This window comes from Triturus cristatus, chromosome 8 (assembly GCF_964204655.1).
Source record: "Triturus cristatus chromosome 8, aTriCri1.1, whole genome shotgun sequence".
Taxonomy (NCBI): Eukaryota; Metazoa; Chordata; class Amphibia; order Caudata; family Salamandridae; genus Triturus; species Triturus cristatus.
The window spans coordinates 252,578,190-252,591,107 of NC_140591.1; the positions used below are offsets into that span (position 1 = coordinate 252,578,190).

Genomic DNA, 12,918 nt, shown 5'->3' on the forward strand with positions numbered 1-12,918 from the left:
GTTTTTACTTTTGCCGCCTTGGAAAGAGGTCACCTGACCTAGGGCTACTTAACAGAGGGAGGGAACATTTTCTAGTCAGTTGGCCAGTTGGGGTAAAGCAGACCTGGAGGATCCACGCAGGAGTTTTAGGCGGTAGGGCCTAGCCAGGGACTTATGCCTCTGAAAGTGACAGGACTTAGGTACTGCCTTTTAAGTGAGTGAGGGATCCTGTACAGCCCACTGATCTAGCCCATCGGTAGGAGAACCCAGGGGCCATCTGCCAAACCTGACTAGGAGGGAACTAGTCACCAACTCAATCCCTACCCCCAAGAAACAGAACCCCTAAGGGCGCCAGAGACATCTGCGCCAGTAAGATTACTAGAACTTCTTGCTGAAACTGAATGCTGAAACTAAACGCTAGAACTTCATGCTGAAACTGAATGCTGAAACTAAACGCTGGAACTTCATGCTGAAACTGAATGCTGAAACCTAATGCTGAAGCTCCCTATTGAAACCTAAGCTGCAAGTGACTGCTGGACTGCTGGGGGATCAACCAGGTACTAGCGCTGTGACCCCTGCGCTCCCCGACCTTGCCTGGGATCCCCTGAGCCAGTCCCCTGTTGAGCGCTGAGCGCTCCGTCATCCCGCTTAATTTGTCAACCCCCCCTGGTGCGGGGACCGGAAGCCTGCCCCCATCGACCCGGGGCCCGCGGAGAAGCCCGGGGCCACGTCGCTGCCGTCGCAGCATCTGCAGGAGTCGTGAGAGGCCGTGAAGCCGCCCCCCCGGCACCCACGTGACGAGGGTGGACTGCGCGTCGCCGCCCCCGCCGCTGAGCGCACTGACTGCGGGACCCGACAAGGTGAAGAACTCCCGAGCGACTGCCCGACCCCAAGGACGCCGAGATGAAGGTAACCCCCGGGGGCCGTGGCCGTGCAGAGGCCTGGGACTCACCCCCCTGCTCCCCGGGAGGCTGGTGGAGGACCCGGTGCGCCCCCTGTCGATCGGGAGTGGCACCGCACTCTGAGACTCTGGTTCCCCTCTGTGGGATTCCCCCCTTGCATCGAAGACCCTGATTCCCCTCCGTGGGATTGCCCCCTTGCTTCGTGACTGCCGCGTACAGGGGACCATGTGCTTAAGGCCTGATTATTACGAGTAGCGCTGTGTTCTCAAGTTCTGCTCTGAAGTGCTTAAGGCCTGATTGTTACGAGTAGCGCTGTGTTCTCAAGTTCTGCTCTGAAGTGCTTAAGGCCTGATTATTACGAGTAGCGCTGTGTTCTCAAGTTCTGCTCTGATGTGCTTAAGGCCTGATTATTACGAGTATCGCTGTGTTCTCAAGTTCTGCTCTGAAGTGCTTAAGGCCTGATTACTACGAGTAGCGCTGTGTTCTCCAGTTCTGCTCTGATGTGCTTATGCCCTGATTATTACGAGTAGCGCTGTGTTCTTAATTCTGCTCTGAAGTGCTTGATGCTTGATTATTACGAGTAGCGCTGTGTACTCAAGTTCTGCTCTGAAGTGCTTAATGCTTGATTATTACGAGTAGCACTGTGTTCTTAAGTTCTGCTCTGAAGTGCTTAATGCCTGATTATGACGAGTAGCGCTGTGTTCTTAAGTTTTGCTCTGAAGCGCCAACGGTGTCATGAGTAGCGGTAAGCCCGCAAGTTGTGCCCTGAAACACTATTAGTTTCCCAGGTGGGGCGCTACATTTCCCAGTCCTATGTCGAAGCGCTGATAATTACGAAATACCTCGCGAGGTGCCTACGGCGGATTGAAACGCTAGTGGTGGGAGGGGCGCAGCGCGCTGGTTAACCGCTGTGTTTACCGCTCCCCCAGGTTCGCCAGGTATTGCCAATGGAACTATGATGAATTGCTGGTGACTCTGACGCTAATGTATTCAGGTACTACCTATTGCATCATAATGAATTGCTGGTGAATCTGACGCTAATGTATTCAGGTACTGCCTATGGCACCATAATGAAATGCTGGTGAATCTAATGCTAATGTATTCAAGTAATGCCCATTGCCATCTCATGAACTGCATTTGCATCTAACTGCTTAGATAAACTTGATTGATTTTCATTGAACCTACTGTGTGGGGTCCATTATTGTGTGCGTTTCCTGCTTCAGGGGATGTGTGTGTTGTATGGTCGCTTTACACTTAAGCCTTCGGGTGCCCACCCGCTCGAGTCACGTTACCCCCTTAGGGCCCGGTGACCCCAGGTCTTACAGGAGCTAAATAAAGGTGTCTCAGAACTCAGAGGATAACCAGTCAAGTCAATGAAGAGAGCCTACAGAAAGTTTTCTGTGTGGTAAAAAGCATTGTATCTGGTTCTATAATGAATAGGCAGACCAAAAGAAAAGTCCGAAGATTATCCGATAAGTCCCATCCAAATCCAACATTAACCAGGCCAAGATTCAAACTACATTTTTCTCCAACTTACAAATAACTGAGACAGCAACCTGTTCCTTGAGCTTCCAAGATACAAGTTTTCAAAACACTGCATATCCTGATGCATTTCTTCAAACCATGTGTTTTGCCATAATGAAGCGCATAGAGGGTTATAAGAAAGAAAATATTTACAATGACCGGCCTTTACTTTGCGTTCCAGTACTGGCATTTTTAAAGCAGCTACCTAGCAGATGCTGCACACATTCAGGAAGTGCCTCTGTCTGGAGGCCCGGTGAGAGAAGAAGCAGGGTTCATACAGGTGCTGCTTTAGAGCCTGTTTCTATATCCTCCATTTTGTTTTGTATTAGTTGCCTAATGCTTACACAGTGCTTTGGAAAGGAAAGGCAGTGGTGTGGATAGCCCTTTGGCCACCCGTGATGGCCCCTGGGGGTTGGCGCCTGCCGCCGCATTGAAGCGCGGGGTTGGGGGTGCTGGCGAAATGGCCGCAATGTAGGGGGGGTGGGAGCTGGCGATTGCCTCCCCTACACGGCCGGTAAGAGCGAGAGGAGGCCGCTGTCCCAAGACTCGTGCTATCCGGGGCGGATCGTCCTGTGCTACGCCATTGAGGAAAGGTACTTGGAAGTAGCTACAGATATCTTGCATTTAATTTGATCATAGACTTTCATGCCACCTGCCCTCCTTCCCAGGGAACTTTATACACGTGGCACAGTACTGCTTTAGATTTTTAACATGGCTTGACGGCACAGGGTATAAGAGCCTTCTCACTTCAGCGCAATAGCAGATGTCCTCTGTGTAGATGCGCATAGCATAGCTCAAGAGAAACGTCCAAATAACGGTGCAGTTTCCTACTCCATTAAATATTTATTTATTTTATTTATTTATTTAAGCAATTTGTAGAGTGCGCAAATACCCTTGGGTGTCTCGGCGCTACGGACGGCTGAGCAGAGGAAGGACTGGGAGCGGGTGAAATATTGGTTAAAAATACAAAGGTTTTTAGTTGTTTCCAGAAGGAAAACAGAGTGGGAATGGTCTTGATGTGAAGGGGGAGTGTGTTCCATAGTCTGGCAGTGGCGACAGTGAATCTTCTGTCGCCCCAAGAAGCTTTCTTGGTTCTGGGGACAGTCAGCAAATTTACTGCTCATGAGCGCAAGGTTCTGCTTGGCATGTAGGAACAGAGAGTTTTCTTCAGGAACTGAGGTCTTGTGATGTGGATTGCCTTGTAGGCGATGCATAGAGCCTTGAACTTTGTTCTGCTCCTGATAGGTAACCAGTGAAACTGTCGTACCACCTTGGATATTGGTTTGGACTTGTGGATGCCTGACAGAATCCTTGCCGCTGCGTTTTGCACCATTTGCAACTTGTTAAGGAATCTTTCCTGGGCATTAATGAGTAGACAATTGCAATAGTCTACCTTTGACATAACCAGCGTGCTGATAAAAGTCCTGCCGGCGCTAGATGGTAGGAAAGGTAGAAGTTTTTTTATCCTCCTGATGGTATAGAAGGATGACCAGACCACTGCGTTTACATGGTGCATAAATGATAGCTTGTCGTCAAACATAACCCCTAGGTTTCTGACCTTTGTGACGGGGGATGGAGGTGAGCCTAACTCTGCTGGCCACCAAGTGGGGGACCAGCTTGGGGAGAGAGTACCAAAGATCATCACCTCCGTCTTGTCTGAGTTTAATTTGAGGCAGTTGTTTGCCATCCAATGTTACATGAACTGACTGAGAATTATTATCCTGAAGATGGAGGATAATTCACAGCATGGGCATCTATAAAATAAATGCTAGCGATGGACAAGTTTAGAGCCCTATTTATAGTTTTGCGGATTGATACTCTGTTACAAACAGTAGGATCTGGAAAGTGATGGTGCAGTTCAATAGCTTCACCTCACTGAAAGGCATGGGGGATATTTTACAAAGTTCCATTTAACACAGAAGAAAACCATTTGAAGGGACCCTTTGTTGTTCGACCTCCATCTAAGCTCTTTAAAGTTTTAAGGGGGTTCTGCTGCCCCTCCCGCCCCCTTAGTTCCAGTGCTACTGGAAGGTGGGGGATATCCTGTGGGCTGTTTCACGTGTGTACGACAGTCTATGGGGGATGTCCTGTGGGCTGTTTCACGTGTGTACGACAGTCTATGGGGGATATCCTGTGGGCTGTATCACATGTGTACGACAGTCTATGGGGATGTCCTGTGGGCTGTATCACATGTGTGTTACCGTCAATGGGGGGGATATCCTGTGGGCTGTATCACATGTGTACTGCTGTCTTTGGGGGATATCCTGTGGGCTGTTTCACGTGTACTACCGTCTATGGGCGATATCCTGTGAGCTGTATCACATGTGTCTATGGCACTTGTAATACAGCGGAAGGGATATCTGTTTTGATGGAGTGTCATGTGAAAGACTCTAAATAAGGCTTTGGTTACATTTATGTTACTTTTTCTTCTAGAACAACCAAAGCTTTTTCCTCCTGTAGACTGAAAGTCGACCAGTGCCTAACCTTAGATTGTTCCATGACACTTTTGTGTTCATAGTACTGAACCACCACCGAGTAAAGGATGTGTATGGTGCACCTGGTGTTCCAGGTACTGGTTATGTCTGCTGACAGTGGAGCTGATGGGTTCTGCCACTTAGGGCAGATCTCAGTTCCTTTCATAATTAAAGTCATTGGGAACACACCTGGGCCCTGTTTCACTAACGCCCGTCCTACATGCTTCTGCCTTGGGTACGGCCTCCGACTCGGGAAAAAATTTATTTGCACATGACAAGACATCAGGCACACATTGATAACAACGCTGTTCTTTGATGCCACTTTTAAATATACTAGTTGATGAAGGGTTCCACCGGGTTTTTATGGAGGACGCAAAATGTGCTGTCAGAAGGATGTGAATTGCTATTCTCATTATTTTTAAGGTTTCATATTCTGCTACACATCGGCACCGGCGAAGCTTTAGCTCAGTACTAATTGATAGAAAGCTGTAGTATGCTTCTTCTAATGTCCGTTTTCTCTTTCAATTTCCAGAATGACTTTGTGTTAGAAACCAGCCTTGTCGGAACAGTTTTGAACGGGCTGTCACACTTGCATGGGTGCACCGACCGCGGCCAGTTTGTCATTAGCCTGATCAGAGGCCTTGGTGGAAACCTAAACATGAAGTCACGGAGTGATTTTGCAAAAGAGGTAAACACGTTTCACGAATTTCCCGATTCTAAAGAAAAATGTAGCTGTTTTATGTGCGTCTTCCAGTGGAATCACAGACATCTTCCAATTTATTTAAGAAATGTAGACTTCTATTTACCGAGGCCATTGTGATTTTTTAAGACACCTCTTTTGTTTGTTTAGGATTTATCCAATTTCTAGCTGAAAGTTACCATATTTAGACAGTGTGTACTTTTGTTTCGGTTACTGTTTGAAGTGTCATGATTGACATTTAATTACAAACCAAAGTTCGTTGTTGTGGGCAATATTATTATGATGTAAAAAAACACCAAAGAATCTTTGACACCCAAGAAGATAACTGAAATCCAGATTTACGAGTTTAAGAAAATATAATGGATGTTTGATGGGGCGGATTTCGAACGTTGTCCCTTCCACTGAATGCCCTTGATTTTCTTCACAGACCATTTTAGGTTCGATATGTATGATGCTTTCCAGCATTCATGGGGAACATATTGCACTCCATGCTTAATATGAGGCGCTTTGGGTCAGCCACCTTCAGCCATTGTCATGGACCCTTTAGTCAGTGGCTTGCGACATTGTCAATTACAAGCATTTTCAAAGCCAATAGGTCTTGCCTTTAACAGGGGAATGCTGACGTATTGGCATAGTTAATGATAAACCACCTATCCTCCTGTGTTCGTAGTTGTCAGCAGTAGGAAGAGAATTGTTATTGACACTGTTAAACATTAAAATAATGTGGGCATCCCAAATACTGTAGCCAGACTGTGCTGTGGAAACTGGTGCATATTTATTTATATATATATAAAAAAAACCTTAGTACATGTGAGTGATGACATTTTCTTTTTGCAAGGTCTTTAACTGGGCAAGGGAATCTCCACCAGACCCTCGAAAGCCATTGGAAACGTATTATGACTCAAAAACCGGCCGCTTCATTTCTTATGTTCTGGAGAAGCCTGAAAATTTGACCCCGGACGCGTTTAGCAATGTTCAGACACTCCCTGTCATTCAAACTCCTGATATGCAGAGGGGCTTGGATTATTTTAAACCATGGCTTGGCCTCAACAATATGCAGCCCTTTATTCTTGTGGGACCCGAAGGATGTGGGAAAGGGTAAGTCTTTATGTGTATTTCCATTGTTTTCAAATATACGTATTAACATCCTGCGTACATCTAAAGAACTAAATACACTACTTTCTGATGTATGTTTCACTCTAGCATATTATTCATCTCATGAAATACATTCTGGCACAGACTGGCAGCTGGGAATTATTTGAATAGTCACCCTGGGTGTTGGAGTTTTGGTGGCTGTAACCAACAATAGTCCCTCATTTTGTATGTAATCTCTTGCGTTCTAGACCCCATGAGTACCCATTAACAGCATCCATCTCTCTGTTGGTTGGCCATGTGGACAGTAAGAACCCTGCAGGTATCCCTATTTATCACAGCAGCCCACCTTACAACTCACACATGGCCTTTTACTTTCACATGCATTTGGCACTCTGGGATTAACAAGGGGGGGAGGAGGTGTGAGGAGGGTGCTCTTTCTTACCCGAAGAAAGATCCCAGTTCACTAGCCCTGCTTAATCAACACAGATATATAAGAAGTTTCCTTTCAATATTAGTGGCTGTATATGCATAAATTAATAGCTCACTTTATATAGATTAGTAGTAAAATTCTATTACGGTCTTTGGTACGATTAATGAAGAACCAATATGTAATCCTGTGGTTCATGCTTGTCTCAGGTTTTATATTGTGTCTTGTGCTACAAAGTGACACTTTGTGTGTCTCAATGTCCTTTAGCTTTTGGTTAAACCTATAGATATAAATAGCCATACTATTCATTTATTAACAAACGCTTGTAAATTCTTCTCTTATGCGGTTGCATTCACATACAGTCTTCTAGCTGGTGTGTGCACATGAAAATGCCTTTTGGGCACTTCTGTATTTGTTGAATTGAGAATTTGCTTTTTCACTGTGCAGACTCCGAAAATCTACCTAATATTTCACTACTGAGCATGATAATAATTTTCTATACGAGCCTCAGTCAGCCTTGCAACTTGGATTTCCAGCCTCATGGGCAATTTCACATGACTCATGCCAAAAACGTTAATGACTTTTCAGCGGCATTGTAGTGTAGTTCCTATTTCCCCAATAGGCTCTGCGCATTGGAATAATATACACTATAGTTTTGGCATAGGACTGAGGTCAGTATGCCCCTATCAAGTATATTAAACTTAATTACTTTGTGTGCCAGCTTACTCAGAGGCCACTACAAACTCCTTGTGAAACAAGAAGGGAGTCGTTTCTGGCAACAGCATAAACATGACAACTTTGTTTCTCTGTAGAATCGGAACACTCTCAGAATCGTGGAAACAATAGATAACAGTTTCACTCAGCTAATCGTGCATGCTTGGTTTCTTCAGAGTTTACACAGGAAGAATAAACGGGCGTTTCAATAAAATAATTTATTGAACAGTCTTTTTTCTCGTGTAAGAGATATGTGCTGTTACAATCACAAGACAGTATGCAAGAGATATTATGTACCGCGTAAACCGTATAAAGAAATAACACTGCGCTAGCAATATCTTTTAGCTATGACACATATATTCATATACACAAATAACATAGGCTAAAAATGCGAGTACTCATTTGATGCGTTCTCTAACTAATTCTACCCCAGTGTACCTAAGTGTAGGAAAAGGTAAGAAGTAGGTGCTGTGTGCTATAGTCTGGTATACCATACAGTATGCTAAGTCTGATATGCCAAGAGTCCCTCTAGGTTCTAGTCCGCTCCATACCTTAAGAATGAGAGAGGTTGTAATCTCTATCCGGTTCTCAAACTCTAACACCCTGGGAAGGAAGTCAGAACACTGGAAGCTGGATTCTCTGCGAGCAGGGATGACAGCGTCTTGTCACTGCGTCAGGCCGGGACACGGGCTCCTCTAAGTCGAGGTCTCCTCCTTGCTTGCCGCCGTGGCGAGCAGTATCAAGTCTTGCAGCCGAGCCATTGCTTGCCATGGTAAGGTAAGGTATAGTTATACCTGGAAGGTTGCTTTGACGTAAAGTCAGGCAGAGGAAGATGTCATGAATGAACCCGTAGGGTATAGCGGTTCATGCATAATAAATTAGTTCTTGAAGAAAACAATAATCCTGGGCTAGGGAAACTCCCAACAGCTTAAGGGTCTGTTTTCTAAGAACTCGTTGTGACGTTGGGGTGGACGGATGTAGGTGACCATGCCTGTATTTGGATAGCATGGCTAATGGCTAAATATGGACTGGGATCCTATGCCTATTTAAGGGCAATGCAAATTGTGCCTATATAAGGACATGTATCAGGAAAACCTATATACGGACACCTAAAGCGGAATACAACACCCTCTCCATTTTCGAATGAACGAATGTACTACATGCTAAACAATAAAATGCTAAACATTAAAATTGAGTACCACATGTTGCTAAAAACATTTGTAAAAGCATACTAAAATAAGTCTTTGTTATATAAAAAAAACTTTAGCTAGACATGAAATGCAAAGGTGCTGTACATAACAAAGCAGTTGTTCGTTGTAAGCATATGTTTACAAAAGATGCTAGATGAACGAACATTAATATACATATGATGAAATGGTTCACATTATATAAGAAAATTTTAAACTCCATGTCATGGTACATTATGAAATTGTGGTGAATAAAGATGACAATGTGTCCCTGGAAGTGTTCAAAGAAGTCTGTTCTCTATGAATAGTTCTACTGTAAGCAGACTGAATCGAATTGCCATGTATTTTCAAATTTAGAAAAAAGTCAATTCTAGGAAGCATTCCAAGTTGTTTGTTCTGTTTTTAAAATATGGAGGCCAAATTCATAGCATCCCTGGTACACTGTGAGCCGAATCAAAGTCAGTGTAAGAGGCTGGTAAAAACTTGAAATCCTCTGCTCCTGTAGACAAAAGATCATCTACCGATGTCGGTGACAGTTGGAATCCCTTGTTTAGAAGATTAACTGTACATAGATGTGAAGCATCGCCAGTAGCAATGTTCGTTTCCGATGTTACCTCTGTGCCTGTTGATCCATCTCTTTCCTCAGCAGTAGCATATTGCGTCTGTGAGATCTCAACGAATGCTGTTATCAGGATTGGTAGCCTCTGGGGACAACACAGAGCATGGGCCGTTATCGGGTCCAGCAGAGTATCGGTAGCCGTTGGCATGACTGATGGGAGTGTTAGACAGATGTCTTGCACGCGTTCTTCACCGCAAAGCAGGCAGTGTAGAACAGGTAGGATGCAATCTTGCCAGATTGGTCTGAATGAGAGAAACCATGTTGTATTTAATTCTTGTAGACGAGGTAAGCCCAAAAGTTGTACTATGCGCTCACGACACTTCCGTTCTAGGAGAGCCTTCTCCAAGTTGCTGGGAGTGACGCTGGTTGATTGGCTTGCCATAGCGTAGTAGTAGGAATAAAAATAGGATTCCTGCAACGAGTGCTAGAATTTGTGGCAGACCACCAAACACAGAGTGCACGAAGTTTGGAATGATTCCGAGGACTGCCTGAAAAGGTGTTAACAGTCCGGAACATATGCTCTTAAATACATGTCAATGCCGCTCGTATCAGACATATTGAAGATACGTCCCATCATTTCTACGAAATGTATAGGGCAGTTTGTACTTATTAACGCCTGTATCTCAGCCGAAGTCCTTGCAATTTGTAGATCATAGATTTCTTTGGCCAAGGTCAAAGGCACGGTTTGTTGTAAAAGCATGGCTTTCATTCTGCTTAAAGTATCAAATCGTATAGAAGAAACATTCAATGAAGGCCATAAAGGGAACTCCCTGACTGTGTCTATTAGGGGGAACAATACTTGCATACAGCAAGTAACCCTGGTACTAACCGTTACCAGATATGGTATTCCTGGCAGCATGCCAGAGCAACTTTGATCATTCAACATGAGGTAACTCCCATTCGAAAGTCGGCCAAACGTTGGATTATTCACAGCAGCTGGTGTACCCTGCAGGTGGCAGGACAGGTTTGCCACAGAATCGTTACAAGCCCCCTGTAAACTAATATCCTGACAAATGAGTGACCCGCTCAGTGCATTTTCACAGTGTGTACCGCTAATAAACACTTCACGACTCCCACTCCAACATCTGTGTGTGTAAGGTAAATCCCAGGATGTCTTAATGTATTCTTTACCCAACCTTTCATATCTGCCTGCTTGCATTTGTTTGAGGCAATACTGAAAACGGAAAGTTGTAACAGGCAGAGTTATTTTGCCATGAATGATCCATTCTGTAGCTGTTTTTTCTGCTACCGTAAATGGCAATTTTTCCAGTTTTTCAATGCTCAGCACTGTATACTTTGCTCCCCTTTTTGCCAGTTCGAGCTGTTTATCAATAAGATTGTATTCTGTAAACAGAGATGACGTGTTGATGAAACGCCTGCATGCAAGTTTTATAGCGTCCAGCCTAATAACATAATAGAACATAATTGAGATTGGCCTTGTTGCAGTATGGCAAAACTTGTTCCAGTATGTCAATAGCAGAGGATACAATGTTGCCCAGTGAATATATCCTGGATGACAGTGTCGTTAACCCATTGTCGACCACAGCGAGAGATTTCTCTAAATTAATACGATCAATTTATCGTATCATTTCTGCGGCTTCTGCTTGTGTAACCTTCCATATTTCATTATAAGCAGCATAGATGCCGGCATATATGAAACGTGGTTGACATGGTCTTCTTGGTCCTAGCAAGAAATCCCTAAGGTCTGCGCCTTCTTTAAGTAAAGATAAGTCTTGTTTCACATCCTTGAGTGTAGATTTCTGTAACCAGTCGAGGCACAATTTTCCTACACTGTATGTTGTTACTACCCCTGGATGCTGTCTTTAAACACAACGTGGGTCTGACCTATTGATAATAAAACCCTGTATTCTATTCAGGAATCTTTCTTGACAGATGTTTGTGTCTGTGGGCCAGAGCAACCATTTTTTCCATTCAGGATCTGATCTGTTGTGATGCAAAATAGTATGTACGTCGACCTCCCCCTCTGTTGAGTTGTAGTATGGTGTCTACTGTGACTGCTTCCAGTAAAGTGCTATTACTTGCAGTTGTTGGCACAGAAGGTGTGTTCATGTCCTTGATCTTGGCTAATCCAAGGCAAGATGTTTGTTGCACAATGTCATTCAAAAACATTATTCGTTGTGTGATGATACAGGCTCTAAACAAAGCTTCCATCCCCTGCAATTGCCAATCTTTAGAACCCAGACAGATTTTGTGTCAATTGTGTCTTTCCAAAAGTCAAACACTTGTCTAGACAGTTGGGCAATAAAGGCTGCAGAATAAATCTGTTTAGTATTTGTTAACATAGTTTTCTGTCCTGTTTTGTTTACATTTCTATAGAAAAATATTTCTGGATCAGATGTATTGTATCCTGAAAAATATGGAAACTTATTTTCAAATGTTTTCGAACTACCCTTTGGTGGTGTAGGACAATGTTCCCATTGGTTGAACATAAACACATTTCTAGACGTTGCAGATTTATGCAAGAAATGATGACCATAGTGGTTATAACAATAAAACTGTTCGTAGTCTGATGAATCCTCTAAATGCAGCAAACCTTTCTAGATCAGACATCATGTTATTAACAGTCTCAATGCCCCAATCATCCGAATAGGTACTAGAGGTAACAAAGTCACTTAATCAAAAGGCAGAATATATCAATAATCGGTTTTGTCCCAAACTATACCATCTTGTATAGGAACGGCTGTGATGTTCACTGCTGACAAGTCTCTTGCTTCACGATGGGATGATTTGTGTGGCTTTAAAGGTAAGTTCACATGTTTACTTTCAGTGTCGAAATGAATATATCTGCCATTCCCGAGCATGCTAATAGTCATTACTATAACTAGCCAAAGCAGAAAGAAAAATATTCCAGAAATAATCCATAGTTCAATCCATGGTGAAACCAGATATGTCTCTTTCAGAAAATGAAAGAAGTCTTGTACTTGTTCTTTGAAATGTTTTTGGGCTGGCGTCGTTTCGGGCTCACTTGGATCCTCAGAAAACGTATCAAAGTTAATGAAGTAGCCAGAAGCAGTTCGGTCAAATGTTGGTATTGCATCAGGATTCATTGAAATCGCTGGAACCAGCTCATCACGTGTTACATTGGTGTAGACAGGTGTGTCTGGACGAACTGTTATTTGAGTTTCAAGAGGGACGAGTTTCATAGAATGATTGCATAGTCCTTCCTCTGTTACTGCTGAATTCTCGATGGTGATGAGCCTTTCAGTCTGAACCTCTTGTATAGTAGCGAGAGGCGTGCGTTTGCAACTAGGTCGGAGTCCACGAGGCCTACTGTTT

At 43.9% G+C, this 12,918-nt stretch overlaps 1 protein-coding gene across 1 annotated transcript in view; it reads left to right on the forward strand.

Annotated features, from left to right (window-relative positions):
* Window positions 1-12,918, forward strand: part of DYNC2H1 (dynein cytoplasmic 2 heavy chain 1) — a 1,714,832-nt gene that overhangs the window by 681,881 nt on the left and 1,020,033 nt on the right. The window contains exons 41-42 of the mRNA XM_085621461.1: window positions 5,412-5,567; window positions 6,418-6,677. Of these exons, the coding sequence (XP_085477587.1) occupies window positions 5,412-5,567; window positions 6,418-6,677 (416 nt within the window). The remainder of the gene's footprint in view (window positions 1-5,411; window positions 5,568-6,417; window positions 6,678-12,918) is intronic.